Source organism: Pyrus communis, chromosome 2 (assembly GCF_041283825.1).
Source record: "Pyrus communis isolate YQ-2024b chromosome 2, ASM4128382v1, whole genome shotgun sequence".
NCBI classification, from domain to species: domain Eukaryota; kingdom Viridiplantae; phylum Streptophyta; class Magnoliopsida; order Rosales; family Rosaceae; genus Pyrus; species Pyrus communis.
In genome coordinates this window covers 6,664,822-6,687,072 of record NC_142566.1, presented here as the reverse complement: position 1 = coordinate 6,687,072, position 22,251 = coordinate 6,664,822, and the positions used below count along the sequence as shown (strand labels likewise).

At 34.1% G+C, this 22,251-nt stretch overlaps 1 protein-coding gene and 2 pseudogenes across 3 annotated transcripts; 1 reads left to right on the top strand and 2 right to left on the bottom strand.

The window, feature by feature from the left end:
* The first annotated feature begins 1,068 nt into the window (after positions 1-1,068).
* On the top strand, positions 1,069-4,101 carry LOC137749036 (Heavy metal transport/detoxification superfamily protein). 2 transcript variants are annotated; one of them, XM_068489219.2, is made up of 4 exons: positions 1,069-1,278; positions 2,527-2,711; positions 3,280-3,367; positions 3,495-4,101. In XM_068489219.2, the coding sequence occupies exons 1-4, from the start codon at positions 1,119-1,121 to the stop codon at positions 3,950-3,952; spliced, it is 891 nt and encodes a 296-aa protein (XP_068345320.2). In that variant the 5' UTR covers positions 1,069-1,118; the 3' UTR covers positions 3,953-4,101. The 2 variants fall into 2 exon arrangements, with proteins under 2 accessions (XP_068345320.2, XP_068345319.2); XM_068489218.2 differs by having other exon boundaries at positions 1,071-1,278; positions 3,450-4,101.
* A 1,931-nt stretch (positions 4,102-6,032) lies between these two features.
* LOC137746465 (AT-hook motif nuclear-localized protein 23 pseudogene) lies at positions 6,033-7,403 on the bottom strand (annotated as a pseudogene). The gene has a single exon (XR_015955274.1). The product of XR_015955274.1 is annotated as an AT-hook motif nuclear-localized protein 23 pseudogene (transcript).
* An 11,044-nt stretch (positions 7,404-18,447) lies between these two features.
* LOC137746828 (putative aspartyl protease At4g16563) lies at positions 18,448-19,676 on the bottom strand (annotated as a pseudogene).
* Positions 19,677-22,251: the final 2,575 nt, after the last annotated feature.

Genomic DNA, 22,251 nt, shown 5'->3' with positions numbered 1-22,251 from the left:
AAATTATTGACAGGAGTACGCGCCATGCTTGGCAAGCTACGCACGCTACTCTTAGTAAGTCTTTCAGGTAGCACATCCATCATTTATCCCTCCTTCACTGTGGTTTCTCCCCTCCTTTTCTTATTGTCCATGTCTCCTATTAGGATAACTATAAGTTTTATACAAGAACACTTTATGAGCTCAACAAACTAAAATTCTAGTGGTGCAAATCTCGCATTACAATGTCCGCTAGTTTTTTTTGGGTTGGAATTGGATTGTTTATCTGCAAAATGCAATGTTATCAAGAATACTTTTATATGTGAAAAGATCAAACCATAAACCACTCGATCAAATGATTGTCATTGCAATGTTTTCTTGAAATATCATTTTCGTCTATTTTATTTCCTATAGTGGAATGTCCTAATAATTTCTAATGCCTATTTCTTGCAAAAATGATCTTAAAAGCGATGAATTAAGGGATAGATGATGTCACTAGCATTATGAGTTAGTGGTATTTGTTTTCAATAGTAAGTGTGAAAGATCACAAGTTTCAACTCTAATAGATGGCTAGTTCAATACCTAATAAATACGGCTGATCGACACTTTATGTGGCGCCAAGTCCACCATCCCTTAGTTTAACATATTGTTGGTTTAAAAAGAAAAATAGATAGTTGCGACCGTTGAAATAAAACTTGGAGCAAGTTTCAGAAGATATCATTCAAGGTTGTTTGATGAATCCCTTGATAGCAGGGACCCTTTGATATAATTATATCAAGATCATATATGCATATAAATGTAAGGATGGAAGTTATGGTCCCTGGTGTTTGCCCTTGGTAAATAGAATAGTAGGGTTGTTGCGTTTGGTGGTGTTTTGATCATGATCTGAAGGAATGAACCAATTTCTCCAATTCAAATAGCTAACAATGGCAGGTCAACTACCCCCACCGCAAGTCCTACCAACACCAGTGCCTTGAAAAACAAAGCAAACCCAAAAACTTTTTTAATGAATTACTCTTAATTTCTTACCCCTTTGAAACATTCTAGATGGCTTTTCCTTTTTATAAAAACTATTTCCAGAGTGCATATATATATGTTGATTACTTGTTTTTCAAACCCCTCTGCTTATCAGTGCTGCTAAAATGGCAGCAACAGCAGCTAAGGAGAAAGACAAAGACGAAACGAAAGATGAAAAGAAAGTGAAGGAGAAAGATGACGGAGTAATCAATGCTGTTTACAAAGTTAACCTCCACTGCAAGCAGTGTGCACGTGATATTAAGAAGCCTCTTATGGCTACCCAAGGTATGTATAGAGCAGCATTCCTTGTGTTAATTCCTCACCATATATGCATGTCGTTTTCTCAATATATATGTGCCAATTGAATGTGAAATAAAAAAGCTTTTTAGCCAAAATGGTCATGAGATTTGCTTAACTCTTTACTTTGGTTCATGAGATTTGAAATCAATAAAAGTGGTCCATAAGATTGTCCATTATCAATCAATAAAAGTGATCCTTAATTAACATAATTTTTCAAATTTCATGGACCAAAGTGAGGAGTTATGCAAATCTCAAAGACCATTTTGGCTAAAGAGCCAGATAAAAACTTTTTTTTTTTTACGGTAAAAATAAAAACAAAAACTTTATACGTAGTTTATACTTAGACTACCTCCGACCCTTGGATTCAAATCTAAAACTTTTAACCCAAAAAATTTAGGTTTTAACTCAGAAACAGTTTTTCTGCTCCAATTCTTCTAGGCTAAATTTTTAGCCCGAGATTATTAAAAAAGAATTTAGGATAATTTTTAACCTTTTTTTCAAAAAAAAAAAAAATTATATAGACTATCCTAACTTAATTTTATAAACATTTTAACCTAAAAACATTTAGATTCCAATAAATGTTGAAAAACCATTAAACTGACTCTATGAAACTCGTGGAACACTATGAAATAATATGAAACAGATAAAAGAATTTTTTTTTAATTGCTTTAGCCATTTGATTTGAATTTGGACCGTTAGGTACCATTGGATGTAATCATACTAGATCTTAGCCGTTAGATTCAAAAAATTTATAAATATAAAGATAAAAAAAAAAACACATATATGGTGGGCCAACCCACTAACCCAGGGGTGTCCTGGCCTAAATTTACCCTAGAAAGGAGTATTAGATTAAAACTCATATTTATCCCAAGGGTTGGAGCTAGTTGGATAGGTTTAGAACCTAAAATTTGAGTTTTACTCCAAAGGTTGGAGTAAGTCTTACTGTGAAGAAATGAAAAATGTAGAGCATGTGGAGTTATGCATGTCCCCGGGATTGAAAAAATATACGATGTTTATATTGTCAAATTATGAATTTTTGTTATAATGTACAGTGTATATGCTTACAATGTGTAAAATAATTTTCTGTCTAGTAGTATATATAACTTAGACGATCATAATAACATTACCACGTTACATGTGAGTGTGTTTCCTTGCGTTTATTTTCGTTTGTATAATATGGTCCATAGTTGAGGCACCTAATTAACGGAGCATTATGTAAACATGCATCACCAGGGGTTCACAATGTAGAGGCTGATATGGAGAAAGGTGAAATAAAGGTAAAAGGAGTTTTCGACCCAACAAAAATTCAGAAACGGCTGGAGAAACTTTCTAAGAAAAAGGTCGAGTTAATATCACCCAAACCTCAGATCAAGGAAAGCACAGTAACAGAGAAAAAAGTAGTGAAGGAAACCAAAGAGGTGGTGCTCACTCACCCATATACTTCAAATATTTTTTTGCTTAATATGATTAGCACTACTTAACAATCCAGGTAAATTATTGGATCGTCATCAATTATATTTCATTGATAGTCTATTTAATCAACAATCATGGCTGGTTCTTTTACTTAAAAGTTGTTAGAAATTTCCACTTTACTTTTATTTATTGTTTAATCAGTATACTAGTATTGACAAGTGCCAAAGTTAGATATACTAGATGCATCGTTGGTGATATTTTGAGTGCTTAAGTTGCTAATCAATTCTTAGGTGTGTATAAAATCCCACACGGAAATGACTCTGAGACCCTCACATAGTAGTTTAACAAACTGTTGACCGCTCACCAATTGTCAATTTGTTTTGAGTTAGATACTCTAAATATGTTATAATTTTGAGCAGTTGACATAGTTACATGTCATATAATATGTGTGTGAGAAGAAACCTTTCATATAACAGTTTACACGTGGATATAAGCCCTATTTTTTAAATTTTTAATAAAGCTATAATCAAATGATTGCACTAGAATAACCAATTCTGTTCTTTTATTCCGAAGCCAATTTCACGGACAATAGTGGTGAAGGTTCACATGCATTGCGACAAATGTGAGCAAGATTTGAAGAAGAAGTTAATAAAGAACAAAGGTATAATTTCTAAACTTTCTTGTTTGTATGTATAATTTAGGGGTTTTCTAAAGAAGAAAATATATGTCAATGATGTTTGTAGGTATTCACAATGTAAAAACTGACATGAAAGCACAAACTCTAACAGTGGAAGGAACAATCGAGCCTGAAAAACTAATCTCGTATTTGCGAAAAAAGGTGCACAAACATGCAGAACTTGTGCCCTCGAAACCACAGAAAAAGGAAGAAACAAAAGAGAAGGAGAAGAGTTCCCCAAAACCACCAGAGGAGGAGGAAAAGAAAGAGAAAAAGGAGGATAAGCAAGAGAAAAAGGAGGATAAGCAAGAGAAAAAGGAAGAAACAAAAGAGAAGGAGAAGAGTTCCCCAAAACCACCAGAGAAGGAGGATAAGCAAGAGAAAAAGGAGGATAAGAAAGACGGTACTGAGAAATCTACTGAATCAGTTTCCAAGGTTATAGAAGTTAAGGAACACGTAAATGTGGTGGAGGTTAAAACTAAAGAGGGCAATACTCCATATTTCATTCACTATGTTTATGCTCCACAAACGTTTAGCGATGAAAATCCAAATGCTTGTTTTATAATGTAAATAGGTGAGGGTAGAGTACATATATACCTCACTCCGTATTTATTTGGACTAATTTCTTTCTATTTGTCTGCTTGTATGAAGATATATGATGCTTATAATATAGACTCAATATAGACCATGGATATTAGGTATATTCTTAATTCCTTGAATATATGGCTCAATTTCTCAATCTGAAAATATAACTTTTTTCTTTTACAGTATAATTCTAGTAAGCAAACATTATCCCCCTGATGTATGTAATTTCGGTTGTGGTCCTGTTTCAAAATTGAATTTGTTAGTTCTCAAGTTACTTAAACTCTTTACCATCACAAAGATGAGGCTGAAGTTTCAGTTTCAAATTTAATCATTATTGTAGGAATGATCGGTGGAAGTTCCCTTAAGTCCTAAACCCTAAGTCTCACGCTGGAAATCGTTGCAAAAGATTTCAACTAAAGTGGTTTCACTTCTAATTGCATGGCAAGTCTTCTATATGAAAGCCCAATTTTGCTGGACTCGATACATAGGTCATTTGATTAAGTCAAGAACCATATCAATATTGACTAGTAGTGAGCCGTGGCATCTCTGAAACTCTAAACAATAAGCAACACAACATAAAATGCAAATAATTCATATGTATCTGCATGCATTCCAGCCACGTCTTGCACATCTAAATCTCAAGGGTATATACATTACTGACTATACTTTATACATAAATTGCTTGCCTTCTTTTCCAAACACCTATTTATCATCACCTCTTAGTTAAAAGACTATAAACTGCATACCACAAAACTACCGCAGAGAAATAACTGTTCATAGTAACCATATTAATTTCTGGTAATGAGATACAAAATGCCCTGACGGAATTTTTTTTAGGGGTGAAAACATGATATGAAATCAAGTGCCCTAAATCATAACATAAAATAAACCTGAATTATAAACTAGTCTTATCTATTAAGCCTCAGGAATTAATAGGTAGTTTTGGTTAGTTTATCGCAGCCTTACCCTCCTTGGAAGTTCATGCTACTGCGAGGTTCACGCTTGGTACAGCTGACTTTGTGCCTTGGGTTGAAGAGGAGGCTAAAAGGCCAATTCTTAACATTAAATTCATTGGTTTGATTTCCTTTCGCTGTTGTTTGACTAGTAAAGTGCGTTCTCTTTAACAAGGTCACACTTGTTTACAACCCTTCCCTATGTATTCGTTATTATGAATGACTCAAATTTAATCTCGCAATAAGAAAAAGGAATTCAGGTATCTTTCCTTTTTCTTCTTGTTCAAGAATATTATCATAACATGCATTTCCTAGTCCTTCATGTCTAAGTTTCTGAAATATTAATTTCTAAAAGAAAAGTACTCCTAGAATATGTACGAACGATATAAAACTGAGGAATAATCCATGAATGAAAGAACCTTTGAGATAATCATCAGTACAACTAAGTAATATATTTTAAGAAATGAGAGAAAAACTGAGAACAACTAAAATATATTCAGTGCAAGAGACTAGCTAGGACGAGTTGGTTAGAAAATTGATTATCTGGTTATGTGGGTGAAGTGGTCAGATCATGTGAGAGCTTTCTTTTAGTAGGTTTTGGTTGTTTCTTATCTTTCTTTGTTTTGGTGGAAGATCGGACAGATATATTGGGGGCCGGGGGGGGGGGGGGGGGGGGGGGGGGGGGGGGTGGGGGGGGTGGAGAGAGAGAGATAGAGAGAGAGAGAGAGAGAGAGAGAGAGAGAGAGAGAGAGAGAGAGATCTAATTATATAAATTCATGTTTATGATATTAGTTTCACATGACCAAATTAATATCATATAATTGTAGAGGCTACGAGTGGAAAGCATGATTTTTATAGGTATATACAAGCATCCCACACATGGAAAAGGCAAAAATTAATCATCGTTTTCATGAAAAATCACCAAGGATTAATTAGTAGAAAATATTTTACCTGATTAATCAATATAGTTGATAGCACGATCTTTATTCATCCTACGGATTAAACAATATATAATTATTGAAGCTTATGTTAAGAGGTTGTGATACTTATCACAAAATTATTTATCAGTAATATCAGTTCTGACAATTATTATATCCAATCCAAAGCTAAAATATTCTCCGAAACCATTTCTAATTAAGAAAAGGGAGTTCCAAAATCCAATTTCCATCAACATTCCATGGATACATTAAAAAGCAATACAAATTAGGAACCAAAATGAAGTTACGAGAAGATAGACGAAAGAAATTAAGCAAGAAAAATAATTGTACAAGGCTAGGGAATGGGGGTGATGATATTAATATAAAGATCGATTCTCTGACCTTGGTTGACCTGACCTATAGCTAGCAAAAACTATCAATAAGGCGGCCGCCCAGCAGAGTTTCCTCCCCAATTATCGACCTGCAGCTGATGAGGCATGTTATTCAGCGGCAGGTTAAAGAAGGGAAGCCCCGAAGACGGATCTGGAAAGGGGTTGCTTACTCCTACGCCACCGCTGCCATCACCACCGCCTCCGCCACCTGAGGACTGTGGCACAGGCTGCTGCATCTGTAGCTGCTCCTCTTCCTCCAAGGGCAATCTCTCATAAGCCACGTTGGTAAACGATGAGGCTATGACAATAACAGGTCCAGATGCTATTAGTGATCCCACAACATTTCCACCCACAACCTGGCCTTGACCACCAGCTAAAAATATTGTGAGGCTGGTGGCCCCAGGAGGTGCAGGCGGCGGCAGAAATGAACCTGTTAATGACAGAATCTCAAATCTGCCGTGCAGTGTGAGAACTGCGCCAGCCGCTGATGGTTGACGCAAGCTCACGTTGGTCACCATACCACTCCCACTCAAAACACAAATCCCTCGCTGCCTTTTCCTCGCATAAGTGCCGACGGAATCAAACACATCACAGCCACTGCTGACCTCCAAAATATGTGCTCTTAGGGTGTTTGCGCTCTCACGAGTTATGATCACTGGGGGTTTGAGCTTGTTTCTAGACCCTGGGGGCCGACCTCTGGACCGTCGGCCCCCTGAATCACCCGAACCAGGATTTGGGGTCACCAGGTCAAACCCTTGATGAGGATTGTCATTATCAACATCATTTTGGTGGTGGTCAGAGGAGAAAAGATTGTTGCGGTTGGGGGTGGTGTGGTCATCTTCGGAGTCCGGCGGTCTTTGGAGGTGGAGATCAGGGAGTTGGAGCTGCTGATGAACAAACCGAGATGCTGAACCCAAGTCTAAGCCAGCCATACACAGAGAGCTAAAGAGAACAGAAAACAAGAAAAATATAGTAAAATATATGCATAAATTTTAATATAGCAAGGTTCAATATTTTATGGGTTTTGGAGAAAGGAGAGCCCCATAATTTCAAACCCTAGAACGAATAGAAAACAAAGGGGATCAAGTGCAGAGAAAGGGAAGGGTACGAGTTGAGGAGAGAGAGGTGCAAGGAGGAGGAGAGATCGAGATATCATAAAGTGGCAAACGCAGCCATTCTCAACTTCTAAATTATAAATATAAAACGTATATGCTTATAAAATAGCGGAGATAAAACAATTCGCTTCTTTAGTAACTTTTACTTTTTTGAATGTGGGAATTGAATTTTCTATGTTAACACTTAGTGTGCTTGAAACTGAATACTCGATCAAAGATAATGTAAAGAGGAACAATATTTTATGAATGTATATATTAGTTGATTAGTTATTACATGATTAAGAGAAATGTTAAGGAGATTCTCTCAAAGTTGAATCCTTCATGAATTTTTTGCTACCTCATAATTTAAGGTTAATTCTCACGTCAACATTATAAAACATTATGCCAAAAACATAAGGTAACATATAGTATATATAAAAAGTCTCATTTTTGAGAGAGTCTCCTTAGCGCATCTCTCCATAATCAATTATCATACATGTAAGAACTGTGTTATCAACAATATTCTATTTAAACTAATCTTAAATACATTGATGAGAGAGAATTCAAACTCCAATGAGATCAATTAGCAAATGACACTTTATTATAATGAAGGAAAGCAATCATGTTTATACACTCTTATGTGGATTCGATTTCCCACCGATTTCCCTCCCCCCAAACTAATTACCTAACCGACTAATGATATCACTCTACTCAAATGGGATCAATTAGCCCATGTAACCATACCCACGTCTACATATATATATATATATATATATATTTTTTTTTTTTTTAAATTAATGTGCTTAAAAAATCACGTTCAGTGTGATCATGGCAACAATATGTAAATTTGATACGTATTATTTTGCATCAATTATGATGATAAATTTTAACGAAAGTAAATAGTTCAAAAAACTTCTCCATTTCTTCAAAGTATTCTTTAGAGCAAAAAAGACACCTTAGCCACCAAGGGGAGGAGGAGCAAAAAGAATCCTCCTCCCCATTCCATACTTTCTCCACCTCCTATAAGTTGGTCTTTCGTGATGATTCCGTCTGAGTTATACTCAGGTTTTAGAATGTACTTTATCATAATTTCGAATGTGCTCCTTATTCAATGATCAATCCAATCACTCTCTCAAAAACTTATAAAGAGAAAATTGTAGAGGGAAATGAGGAGAGAGTAGATAAAGGAAATGTAAAGTGTTTTCCAAACTTGTGTATATTTCATCTTTGATAAATTAAGCACCTATTTATAAGCTTATAATGATGAGGTTAACCCATAAGTTACAAACTACTAATACACTCTAATTAGAGCATGCTCTACTAAACATTAAGATAGGAGAGGTTGTGGACATTATGGTGGTCATCCACATTCCATACATTTATATAACACTCTCAAATTATTGTTTTCTCTACATTATAACTAGTTTTGGAGGAGTTTGTTGCTATCTACATTAGGTATTTTTTGCCATCTTCACCTTTATTGGCTAGCTGCTACTATGCGTAAAATATACGTTAGAGACCATGTTTTCCTCAAATGTTGATCCACCCATTATTCCACAATGATTTCCGTGAGTTGAGTTGTATTGTTTAGGCTTGTGGGTTTGGCTTAATTTGGTGAGTTGTGTAGTATTGTTGACATGGTTGATGTAACTTTGATATTTTCTTAATGAAATTAATTTTTTTTTTTTTGGGTCAAAAAATTAATTTCTTTTGTTTAATTGATAAAAAAAATAAAAAATAAAACAGAAATAAAATAATTGTAGCCGTTTTTTTATCATGTTGTAATGAATTGTTAAATTTAAAAAAAGCCTAGTGATATTTTTTTTTTCCCAATATTAAAAGTAAGTTTCAGCTCCAATTCTGTACTCCCCATTGATTAGCAGGAAAAAGAAAACTGTTACATAATTTTGTTCATAAAATATGTCACAAAATGATGTTGGATCGACTTATGTCGCTTTCTTTTAAATATTACTCAATATTTACTTGAGATTATACAATTTAATTAAGTACTACCTTTCTGAAAAAGAAAAAAAAATTTTGGCCAAACCTTTCTAACAAGTTTCTTTGAATGAATGTTTTTATTTAATCAAATATTTGTTTAAATAGCTTCATGTATTTAAAAAAAAAAAAAAATCGCATCAATATTTTTGTTGGGCATCTAAGTACTTAGTATTGAAACAAGATCGGCATTTAACAAATGACAGATTCAAATGGTTCATCACAAGGAAAGTTTTGAATCAACATTGTAAAAGTTAAAAACTTGAGAATTGTGGATCATGATGAATTGTTTATATATATATATATATATATGTGTGTGTGTGTGTGTGTGTGAGACACACCCCGACCGAGATCAGGGCATGCTGGCCGTCACACGAAGGTGACGTAGCCATGTGCGCGTGCGGAAGCTATTAAGATAGTAATATAAAAGTACAAATAACTAAAAACTAACTAGCATACAAAGTACTAGTGTATGTGAGACACAATTCAGAGCAAATCTACAACAGTCCAAAACGAAAAGATACGACATATTTACACCCGAAGGTGACCCTACAATGGTGAATGTCTGTCAGAAATGCCGGGACGCCCTCTGGGATAAACCACCGAACTTGCTAGACCACTAGAACCTGGAGGGGCGCAAAAACAAAAGTGTGAGTGGGCAAAAACAAAGCTCTTTGAAAACTCTTTAGCAAAATACATTCTAACCCCTCGCCGTAAAACCTGTATACTTCCCAGAAAATGAACATATATACGTATGTATAGATATGTCAATCATGCTCCATGATATGCCATTCATGCTCGAGAATATGCCATAACGGAAACTCATAATCAAATATAAATACTCAAGCATAATTCACATCAATAACATATAATCTAGCAGCCGGGAGTCACCTAACGTGACCTGTACGGCTGCATCTAGAGCTCCACTCTCAACTCAATAACTGAATCTGCACACGAGTCGGAACCACCTAACGTGGTCTGTACGACAGGCTGGGTGTAATATATATATGTATGCTCTAGTGCTACGATCACGTGAAGCTGTGCGATAAATCGCGGGTCACCTACAAGTCGGAACCACCTATTGTGGTCTGTACGACAGGCTTGCACCTATCTTGGATCCAAGGCGAGCATGCGGTGCTGGTGAACATACACGTGAAGGCTGTGCCCTGGCCTCGGGCGGGAGCACTAACACCGGGGGTGCAGATTATGAGCTCTCTAAACATCTCAAACTACCATTGCATAACAACATGAATACCGCTTACCTGGCACTTACCTGTGCGTCCACAGCACCAAATACACATATATATATGTATGCCACTACTAATACATGCAATGATGCGTAAACAACATTTATATGATGCATGGCATAAAACAAATAACCTTTTCTATTTAATTTCTGGGAATTAATATGTATATAGGTATATACGGAAAACAAAAGCCCACTCACTGATAATTAGAAGGGTCGTAGCCCCCCTGCCTCGAGTGCGAACGCTCGTCCTCGGAATACGAATCACCTAAACGCGACAAAGTTACGAAAACGTTAATTTAAAAGCACCTAAGCAATTTCTCGTAATAACTTCTCATACATTGCTCAATTTGGACAATTGAATATACCAACGTGCTCTACACAACCTCAGGATCACACCCATATTTTTAAAATAATTTTTGGACCACGCACGCGCCCCCACGCGCCTGAATAGGCACGGACCCACGCGCCCCCACGCGCGGCCACGTGCCATGCACACTGACGGCGTCAACTGACGCCGTCAGGAATATTCCGTTAAACTGACGGAATATTCCATTAACCCTAACTGACGCCGTCAACTGCCGTTAGGAATATTCCGTTAAACTTAACGGAATATTCCCCTTCCTTCTCCGGCGAGCCTCCGGCGCCGGCGACGGCGTCGGAAAACTGGGAAAAATTCAAACTTAGTTTTCTCCTTCGTTTTTCAACCATTTTTCACGATCTTTATACCAAAATGAAGCTTAGGACTAGTAGAATCACGATAGGCTAGTTTCAAGGCCTAAAAATTAAGGAATTATACCTGTCTTCAAGGTCAAAACTCGGCCAACTTTGAACAGGACGATCCCGACGTCCAAACTCGTCCAACGAAACACTCCCAAGCTCCTGGGAACTTCACAAACACAACTACAAGCTTAGAATCTCCTAAAACAAGCTAGATTAGGTTTGCATGAACAGTGCTCAAATCGGCCATGGTGATATCGACGTGAAAACGTCAAAGTTCTTACCTGGAAATGGCACCACTGGACTCCTCTCAGCCTCACGAACACGATGATGGTCTTGGTTTCTTGATTTGTGAAGGTTTGGGTATGTTTGTATGTGTGTCCGTGTGTTTGCAGAAGGAAGAAGAAGAAGATGGACTCGGGGAGAGAGAGAGAGAGAGAGAGACAGAGTGACAGAAAGTGAGGGAATGAGGGAGGGAATCCCGGGAGAGTGAAAGTGATGTGTGAGTGTGTGCGTGGTGCTACAACACCACACTACACAACACTTAACGTACACAAACAAATTAGGGTAAAATTGTAATTTCAATGTACGTTTCGATATTTCCGGGACGGGATGTCACAGTGTGTGTGTGTGTGTGTGTATGTGTCTTTCTTGTTTGGGAGTTTGTTATTTATTCGTCTATAATTGTATACAAAAGAGCAATGGCTAATCAAATATTTTTGGGAACTTTAATGAAAAAGTTTTGAGCATAGTTTATTTTAATAAAAAATCATACTATAATTTTATTTAATGAAAAAAACTTAAATTTTAATAAAAACGACAAAAGAACTTAAATTTTAATGAAAAAGACATAATTTGAATATTAAAAGAAAAAACTAATGCACGGGAACCGCGTGTCCTCACACATACTGTTTATGAACTTAACTTACTACACTGTTTATGAAACGTACTACATCGTTTATGAAAATTAATGGTACCACACTGTTTATAAAACTTAACGGTACTACACTGTTTATAAAACTTAAAGGTACTACACTGTTAATGAAATTTACTACACTGTTTATGAAGCTTAATGGTGCTACACTGTTTATGAAACTTAACGGTGCTACATTGTTTATGAAACTTAACGATACTACACTATTTATGAAATTTAATGGTACTATACTGTGTATATATGTATATTATTTCTTTTGCCTTAAGTAGGTAGGTACAAGTGAAATCTACATTATCACTTTTATATATATTATTTATTATATACATGAAAATATACCTTACGAGATTATAGTACCAGACGTGTGTTTGTGTTATCTTACTTTGTCAAATGCCTAAAAATGAGTATCATTATTGTTACAGTTAGCTAATTCATACATAATATAATATATATACATAATATAATATATATATATATATATATATATGTGTGTGTGTGTGTTTTCATGTACTTTTTCTTATTTAATTATATATTTGGGGGGGGGGGGGAGAGGGGGTTAGGGTAAGCGCTGGGCACGCATGTATATATTTTATGTTTTTTTTGTTCTTATCATTAAATAAACTTATTAGATGATTTTTTTGTTAAAATGCAAAGTTTTGAAGTATTTTTCATAAATTTTCTTAATATTTTTAGGCCTGGCAATGATGCAGCACAAGAAGAAACACACTACCAGAAAATATGGCTTGCTCTACAAAATTTTACCCGACAAAATTCTACAAAACTTCTGTCAAACTACCCCTGCTATTTGCTTCAATTATGGAGGTCTTGGGAGTAGTGTTGGTGGTAAAAATCAAAGGAGTAAGTGTGATAAGATGAAGGAGTGTGGTAGCCAATTGTGGGACGCGCATCTATAAGATTTGTAACGGTAACATTAGAACTAGTAGTTGGAAAGGATATAAACACCCCTTCTTACTCCATTTTGTAGCTCAATTCAACCGTCAAACATGTTTGCATATACTTCAAGATCTCCTAGGCCAAAAATCACCTAAACAAAATGTCTGGTAAAGGGAAAAAAATCATTTGACGGTTATAAATGAAAAATCATGATTTAACAGTTGTTTTATAACTCCAATTTTGTTGATTTTTTACAAATAAAATCCTCAAACCTAGAAGAATACAATTAACGAACCCGATGGTCAATTTAAAATATTTATACTTGTGGATACAACAAAAACTTACATTCTACTTAATGGAAGTATAGAATAATAAACTCTAAGTGTTTTGGAATCCATTCGTTTGATGGGACACACATTCTATGAAACTAGTTTTCATGATCCAACCGTCAATCATGTTTGCATATACTTCGAGATCTCCTAAGCCAAAAATCACCCAAAAGAACGCTCGGAGATTAGGTAATGGGACAAAATCATCTGACGGTTAGAAACGAAAAATCACAATTTAACGGTCAAACTCTGAATTTTGTTGATTTTCTACAAATACACTCTTCAACCTAGAAGAATACGATAAACAAACCCGATCATCAATTTAAAGTATATACACTAGTGGATACAACAAAAGCTTACATTCTACTTAATGAAGGGATAAAATAAAGTGATTAATAAAAGTCGACAGAAATATAGATCAAGAGACCTGTCCCTCTCTCTCAATATCTCTTGCTTACGAGATCTAACATAGGTAGACACAATGTAGTATTTTCACACGGCAGAACAGTGAATATGGGATCAATTAGCACCCTAGTCAATCTATGATCTTATTTTTCAGGTATTGCATTACAAATTGTAATGTAAATCCTCAGAATGTTTTCATTCGTGTGTTGGTAGACATACTATCGAAGATAACAAAATACTCAATAGAAATTCTGGTTTTTTTTTTCTTCTTTCCTCTCATAATTTGGATCTATCTATAACAAGAAAGACAATTAGAAGTACCCTTCATCTCATCCTGATCATTCATGTCCTAGTTCATCTCATCCTTTCCTTAAAATTTGGCCCCCTCTTTTATATCTTTTAATTGAATATATATTTGGAGTTTATCATCCATGTGCAAGGCTAGTGTGTTATAACAGGCTTGTTAGAAATTAAAAACTCATATTCATATGCCTAGGAAGAAGCATGCATTGAGTTAAACCTTGAGATGTGTATTTAATTGTATTAGGAAATATGTAGATAATCAAATATTGTTTTAAGGTGCTGCGCTAGAATTTTTTTTTTTTTAATTTTTTTATATTTGTGTTATGTTGGATAAAGTTTCAATATTGTACATGTAATTTTGCTGTTGTGTATGGCTTGGTGCTGGCTACTTATAAAGTGTCTGTCACATCGCAACCCATTTTATATGCCATTCATTTGTGGTGCACTAGTGGTCATGATGGATTCAAAGAATCGAAGAATCTCATGGGTACCTGAAAATTTCAACTCGACAAAGATATGCCTAATTTAAGGGTAATAATAACTAATACAGAATGGTATGGACTTTATCCGTGGCTAATTCAATTTCAATAGTCATTTAGCCATAACACAATGAAATGCTTTGATACAAATGATTGGACTGGAATATTAATCTTTTAAAGTTAAGGTATTTTAAAGGTATAGAAGAATAATTTTTCATTTTGAGAGAATTGAAAGAGGATCAAACATGAAACAAAACTTCTCTTCTAATCCAATTACATTTTGAAGAGAGTTGGAATGTAATCCTCTAATGATGAAAAACTTCGAAGATCATGCAATAAAGCATCACTTGAATTGGCTGCATATGTTTCTAGGGTGAATGGTCTGTTCTATAAAAATAAAAAAAAATTAAAAAAAAATAAAAAAAAAAGATGCCTGTTCTATATTCAGCGTCAGAGACTCACAGGGGGTTCTGAGGTTCCCAAATTTTTTTGATCCTCCAATATATTACATATAAGTATAAATTTTGTTAATAAATAAATTTTAACTGACAAGAAAAATCATCATCATATGATTTTATTTATATTACAATTGATTAAGTGGAGCTTATATTTAATATATTAACTTTCCACTTTTCTCTAGCCCCCCCAAAAAAAAAAAAAAACAAAAAACACATGTGTATTACTTTATTGCACTTTTCTTTAGTAATAAAATCCTAACTCGTGTATTACTTTTTCCACAAGCACAAGCATATTTCCATATCTCTCTTTTAGTCATGCTCTATTCTTTCATGCATGAACTCTAAATCATGATTTCATGGCAATTGACAATTATTCAATTAATAAGAATGAGATGATGATTTCAATTAAGTTTGAATATTGATGTTGATTATAATCAACAAAATTATTATTTTATAAATAAGAAGGACCTTTTAATTAAGATTGCATAAGACTTCTAAATTATCAGAGACAACCTATTCAGCATTAATACAAAATGACACGACAAGAAAATGACATATACTAACTAAAATTTCTTTTGTTCAATTATCTAATCCAAATGATCAACATCACCGTCGCTGAAATAGTGCATGAAAGGAGTGAAGGGAGCTTTTATTTTATTTTTTATTTCGTTGAACTTTCAGAATATAAAAGTATTGAAGAAATAAGACTAAAGCATGTATTATAGAATTGGCAGCTGATGTGTTCGGTCAGAGAAAACCTGAGAGCAAATAAAAGATAATACTTGCATTTCATGGGAATGCATATATCTCAATTTTTTTTTATGAATAACGTATTTTCAATGTATAAGTTTTATAATTAGAATCGCTCAGTTTTTTATTTTTCATTTGAAATTAACTCTACAAAAAAATTAATTTGAATATGAATTAACAACTAAATAATCTCTTATTTAAATGATATATTGTGTCTTACTCTTGAGAATATACAAATATTATCCTCAACAAAATTAACTTCTTTTTTTTTTTTTTTTTTCTGGTAAAAAATAAATAAAATTATCATTTGAAACCAAGATTTTTGCAAGTGCTCCCCATGAATTTCGGGCTACAAGGCCTACATGTTCCAAAAGCTTTCATAAAAGTTATGCATTTGGCACTAAAAAGAAAAGCACACATAAAACGCAGTGAGTAGAACACTGACAATCAATAAATAATTACATAAGAAAAAGAATAATAATTTTGTTGTATGTTTGTTTGGTTTTGGTTAGTAATAATTTTGTTGTATGAACGATGGGGTTGCCCTACAGGACGAAACCCCTACCTTGTATTTTGCTCTTCCAGTCCCATTCATTCTTGGATGCGAGATTTGACCAATCCTCTTATATCATTTCTGTCCACATCATTTTCACCATCATTCTTTCTTTCACTCCCCAATTCACAAGGTCATCTTTGTTTATTTGTCGATGAGCTTGACCATACAATACATACATACATACACACATACATACATACATATCAACGTGTAAGAATGTCTAAGGACAGTTTTGTGGATGTTAACAATTAGTATTATTCAAAGATTTCATGCTTCATATGGAAGGCAAATGTTATTATCAAAGTAAGATAATTAAGTCACTAACTATGAGCTCCCATTTACCAAACAAATCCGACCTAAAGCTAACTTTGCACATTGAATACCAAAATGACCGATCAACCCTCAATTAAGATGGCTAATCGGTTTGGGAGACGCATGCAAAGGTAAGATTTTCCATTTTCATGAAAGCAAACAATTTTGTTGAGAGAAATCCATATTCTCGTCTCATGTTCTTGTATGTTATTAGTGAGTTTTAATGACCACAACACTATGGTTTTCAGTTATTCAATATAAATTATAATCACATTGTACCAAAAAATTATAATAATCATCCATTTAAGTAAATGGTCATGTGTTTTAGGTGTGAAATGAAAATATAGGCTCTTGTATGTTTGATCGACGTTTCCAAGTATGTTGACTTGTATTAGTTATATAGACTTGGCTCATTTACTAAAATTAAAAGTTTATTCAAGAAGTGAAATTAATAACTGATGCGCTCCAAATCACCTTTTTTTTTTTTTTTTTTTTTAACAAACAATATTATTTACACTACGGGAAAGGGTTAGGTTTCGCCTCACAATGGGCTAGCAATAATGTGGTTCAAATTTGTTTTTGGAAAGAATCAGATCTAAGACCTCTCACTTGCAACTGAAGAGGAATACCACTTGACCATAGTACTAAGTGATGCTCCAAAAACCTCTTAACTATAATTATATAAGATTTGCTCATTATTCACTTGACATAGTTTCATAATTTTAATTGAATTATTAGTCCTATGGTGATAGGAAAGTCGGAAAGTAGACCTTGTGATAAAAAAAAATTAGGATTTAAATCAATTTGGCAAAGTGAGAGGTACTACGGTTTGGTGGTATTCCTCTTTACTTGGAAGTGAGAGGTTTTAGGTTTGAATATCGTGAATGGCGAATTCGATATCAAATTAGGCTTTGCCGAACTCCGTCTCGCCTTATTATAAAAATATCAATGTACTTAAAAAAAAAAAAAAAAAAAACCAATGTGTAGAAGTTTCTTAGGTTAAATTCAAAATTAAAAGTTTCGTCAACTTTCCGTTAATTATTAGTATGTAGGCCGCACATGTGAGGCTCGCTTGTTAACAATTAACAGAGAGTTGACACAACTTTGAATTTTGAGTCTAAATCCTAACAAGCTTCACTACAAGAGTTTAAATCCTAACCTTTTTACGACATGAACTACTTTTCGACTATCTTATCACTACAAGGACTATTTAATCTAATTAATCCTAATAATATTTGTCCATCTTTGACTGTTTCAAAATATTATCAAGCACTTAGCATCTTTTAACAGTTGTTTAAGGGCAAGTGCTCCTTATGGAACCTAATGACATGCATTCTGTCGTCTTTAGGATTAAAATATTGACAACTTTCATTGATTATCTCAACAACGACAATATCATCGACCAATCAAAACGCGTCTACGGACACAAGAAAACTAATTAACAGTACCCTAATGTCTCATCAAATCCGGGGTCCCCACCACGTTGTGATTAAGACTATTATATTTCCAACCTAATCTTGTCATATGAAATACATAATGTTGTGGGATTGTCAGTTAGATCATACTTGGAAGGCAATTAGATCATGTCTCCACCTAAATTTTGTGCGCATTTTAAGCAAGTCCAAGGTTTAATTTTTAAAGCAATAACACTCGGGATAATGACTTTTAGGTTTAGCCAAAGTTGTTCAGAATAATGTGGGCTTTTGAGCCTAAATGATCCCTAAGATTTGCATAACATATAACTTTGGTCTCTGAGATTTAAAATCCATAGAAACGGTCCCTAAGATTATCCACCATCCATAATTTTGGTCATTCCGTTAAAACGCTTTGTTAAGCTGAGGGTATTTTGTAAAATCAGCCCACGACACCTCCATCAACCCTTCATTCCCCAAAACCACATCCCCCACCAAATCAATAATGAGCTCAATCTTTGGCCTCGGAATCAAAACCCCTTCTTCAACACACAACATCAAGTCCCTCCAATGCTCGCACCCGACAACATACTGAAAGGGCCTCCTTTCCTCAACTATCTGCTTCCACAACATATAAAGCTCCTCAATTTCCACCCTTAGCCTAACGTTTCCGTTGTTGTTATCGACGTTTTTGGGTTCTTCGATTGAGTCCTCCATGAGCCATTTGAGCTTTATGCGCAAAAGGTTCAAGTCCAGCATTACTCTCTACTACTGATAATTCCCCAAAATAATGGCAGGTCCACCATTACTCTCTGGACCAATAACCCCATCACTAATAATCGTCAAGCATGCAACCCCCGAGCTCAAAACCAGCGAAAAGTAATTCGTCAATGGCAGCTTCATCTTAGCACCCCATTTGAATTGGAAAACCAATTCCAGAAACTTCAATTTTTCCTTTTTCGAAATATCGAAACAAGGTCTCAATCCTGTTTTGGTTTCCAAGTCCTTTGCTCTCGTGTAATTTGCCATCTGCGACTCAAACCCTTGCGCCATGGCTTCGAAAATCAGCTTCTCCATGAATGTGATGGTCGATCCAAAATCCACGATCGTCTCGCCATTGCTGTCGGCTCCGAGGACGAGAAACTTGTACGAAATCTTCATGTGCTTCTTGCCCATGATGATTTTTCTAAGCATTATGTAGTAGTACTCACGAAATGCAGAGTTTGGAGGACCTAAGTTTTTCTAAAACAGTGTGCAAATCGAGCTTTGAGCTTTCGTTTCATTTCTTCTGGTCGAAGAAATAAAGGGTTCATCGGTGCTGTTGTTACCTGTGTACAGAACAAGGTCGCTGCTTTGTGGGATATCATCGAATTTATGGGAGACTAAGCAGTAAGAGAATTTGGAGAACTTCATTTGGGACGGCAGCGATTCCAATCCGCAGTAGAATCTGATAATTCCGGTGGGCTGCTTGATGGAGAAGAACGAGCAACCGACGAGAAAATCAAGGACAATTTTCTTGAGAAATTTTAGGGACTCGGAAAGTAAAATCCCAACTGTTATAAGAGAAATGAGAGAAAAATGGTGAAAAAGAAAGTTTTACAAAAATACCCTTAATTTAACGGAGCTTTTTAATTGAATGACCAAAATTATGGATGGTGGACAATCTCAGGGACCATTTCTACTGATTTTAAATCTCAGGGACCAAAGTTATGTGTTATACAAATCTTAAGGACCATTTTGGCTAAAAAGCCAAATAATATGTTTCTCTTCTTGCATGAATGCGGGGATGGGAAAGGGGAGGAAGCCTAATTAGGGTTTCATTATCTTCAATCGGTCTGAGCAGGAGAGGATGTTTGCTGATTCAAATCAATGACCGCGCCTTAATTCAACTCCCTTAACCCACTATTTGTCCATGCATTGCAATTCCCTTTTGTCTTGTAGTCTTTTGAATTTTACAAAGTCTTCTCATTTCAAAGATGAACAATCTTCAAGGATGAAAAATCTCACAACATGTGAAACTTGTCTTGTATGCCATTTACTACATATCTTAATAAAAATACTTCAGAAAACTTATGATATGTTTAAAAGTGTTTTTAAGCCACTTAGTATTATGATCTAGTGATATTTCTCTTCACTTGTAAGTGAGAGGTGTAGGTTCGATTCTTACCAAAGGAGAATTTGAATCACATTATTGCTAGTCTATTGTGAGGCTTAGTCCACTCTCCACACCCTCACTATAGATCATATCATTTGTTAAAATATATATATATATATATATATATATATATATATGGTTCTATATGAATCAATTCTAATTAATTTGAGGATTCTTTAGAGATCAACACTTGAAACTCCTATTTTCCAAACAAAAACTCACTTAATTTTAAACATTCAAATACTTGGTTACATATTTGTCTACATATTTTAGACAAATATATAACCAATTATTAAAACATATTTACAACTTATGCCACAAAACCCTAATTATGTCAGTAAATGTTATTACTCACCCTATTTATGATGACCAATTTTTTTTTAAATAAATGATATAAAACCCATACGAAAATTTTATCTTTCTTGTATCATGAATATTAGTAACATATATAAATTTAATCTACCCATTAAAAAAATAATAATAGGCACCTTCCATATAAAAAATAAATTCCTTTGTACTATCAATAATTTTGAATCAAATAATATTGTCTGATAAAAAAACAAGGAAACAATTAATATTATTTTATTTTGCATGGGTTCCTATATATATGGCACTTTTTATTGTTATTATATATGCGTGTTGAAATATATTTTATGTTTAATGTAAATTAATTTTGAATCATATAACTTTTTTTTTTCTAGGTAAATTATTTTGTATTTTTTTTTATAAATAATAGCATTAATTTGTTAAATTGTAAGTTGTAGGTGAGATAGATTGGTAGAGATCGAACACACACCAGAGTGGATATGTATAATTGTTTTCCGTTACTGTGGTAAAGTGTCATTTGCAAAATAATTTACCATTATTTATTTGTAAAATATAAGTAAATTAATTTTGAATCAAAGAGCATTCCTTTATTTTGTAGGCACGTTATTTTGCATGTATTATTAGATATATTAGGCACGTTTGGTTGTTATTATGAATGTGTGTTTAAATAATTTACTTATATTTATATATAAAATATAAGTAACTTAGTTTTGAATCAAATAACATTCGTTTATTTTGTAGGTAAATTATTTTGCATGTATTATTACATATATTCATAACATTTTATTGTTATTATGTGTATGTATGTGTAAAATAAGTTACCTATATTTATATGTAAAATATAGGTAATTAATTTGGAATCAAATAACATTTTTTCATGTATTATCACATAGATTAGGAGTTTCAGAAAACAAAGTGTAATCAAAATTGAGTTTCAGAGAGTGAAGTGATGACTTTGAGTTTCAAGTGGCAAAGTGGAATCAAGATCGAGTTACGGGGAGTAAACTAATGACGATTGAATTTCGGGAGATAAAGTGGGATTGAAATCGAGTTCCATGGAGGTTAGGTAAAAATTTTACTTGTATAATATACTTTTGTTATTAATATGCATTCAAATCTTAAATTGCCACTTAGTACTATGATCTAGTGGTATTTCTTTTCACTTATAAGTCTTAGGTTCGATTCTCGCCAAATGCGAATTTGAACCACATTATTATGGCTGACCTATTGTGAGGCTTAGCACACCTTCCCACCACTTTAGTGTAGATAATATTGTTGTTCAAAAAAAAAAATCATGAAATTAAATTCATATTTTTTTCTATTGGCATAAATTATTACCTATAAAGCAATATCAACAGAAGCACTAATGAAAGTACTTACTTGAACGAATTAATTTGAACAAAAAGTGCCCTAAGAAAATTTTGACATCCGCTTTCACGTTATTAGTGCTAACCTTATTAACTATACTTTGGGTCAGACTTTGTATTATAAGTGCTGGCTGCTTTAAAATTAAGAATAGAATGCTTGGTTTTATCCAATATTTTATGAGATACTATGCACATGAAACATTGTTTTTTTTTTTTTTTTTTTTTTAATTTTATCTTTTTAAGACAAGAACCATTAATTTTTTTTTGTAGTTAGTTTATAATAAAA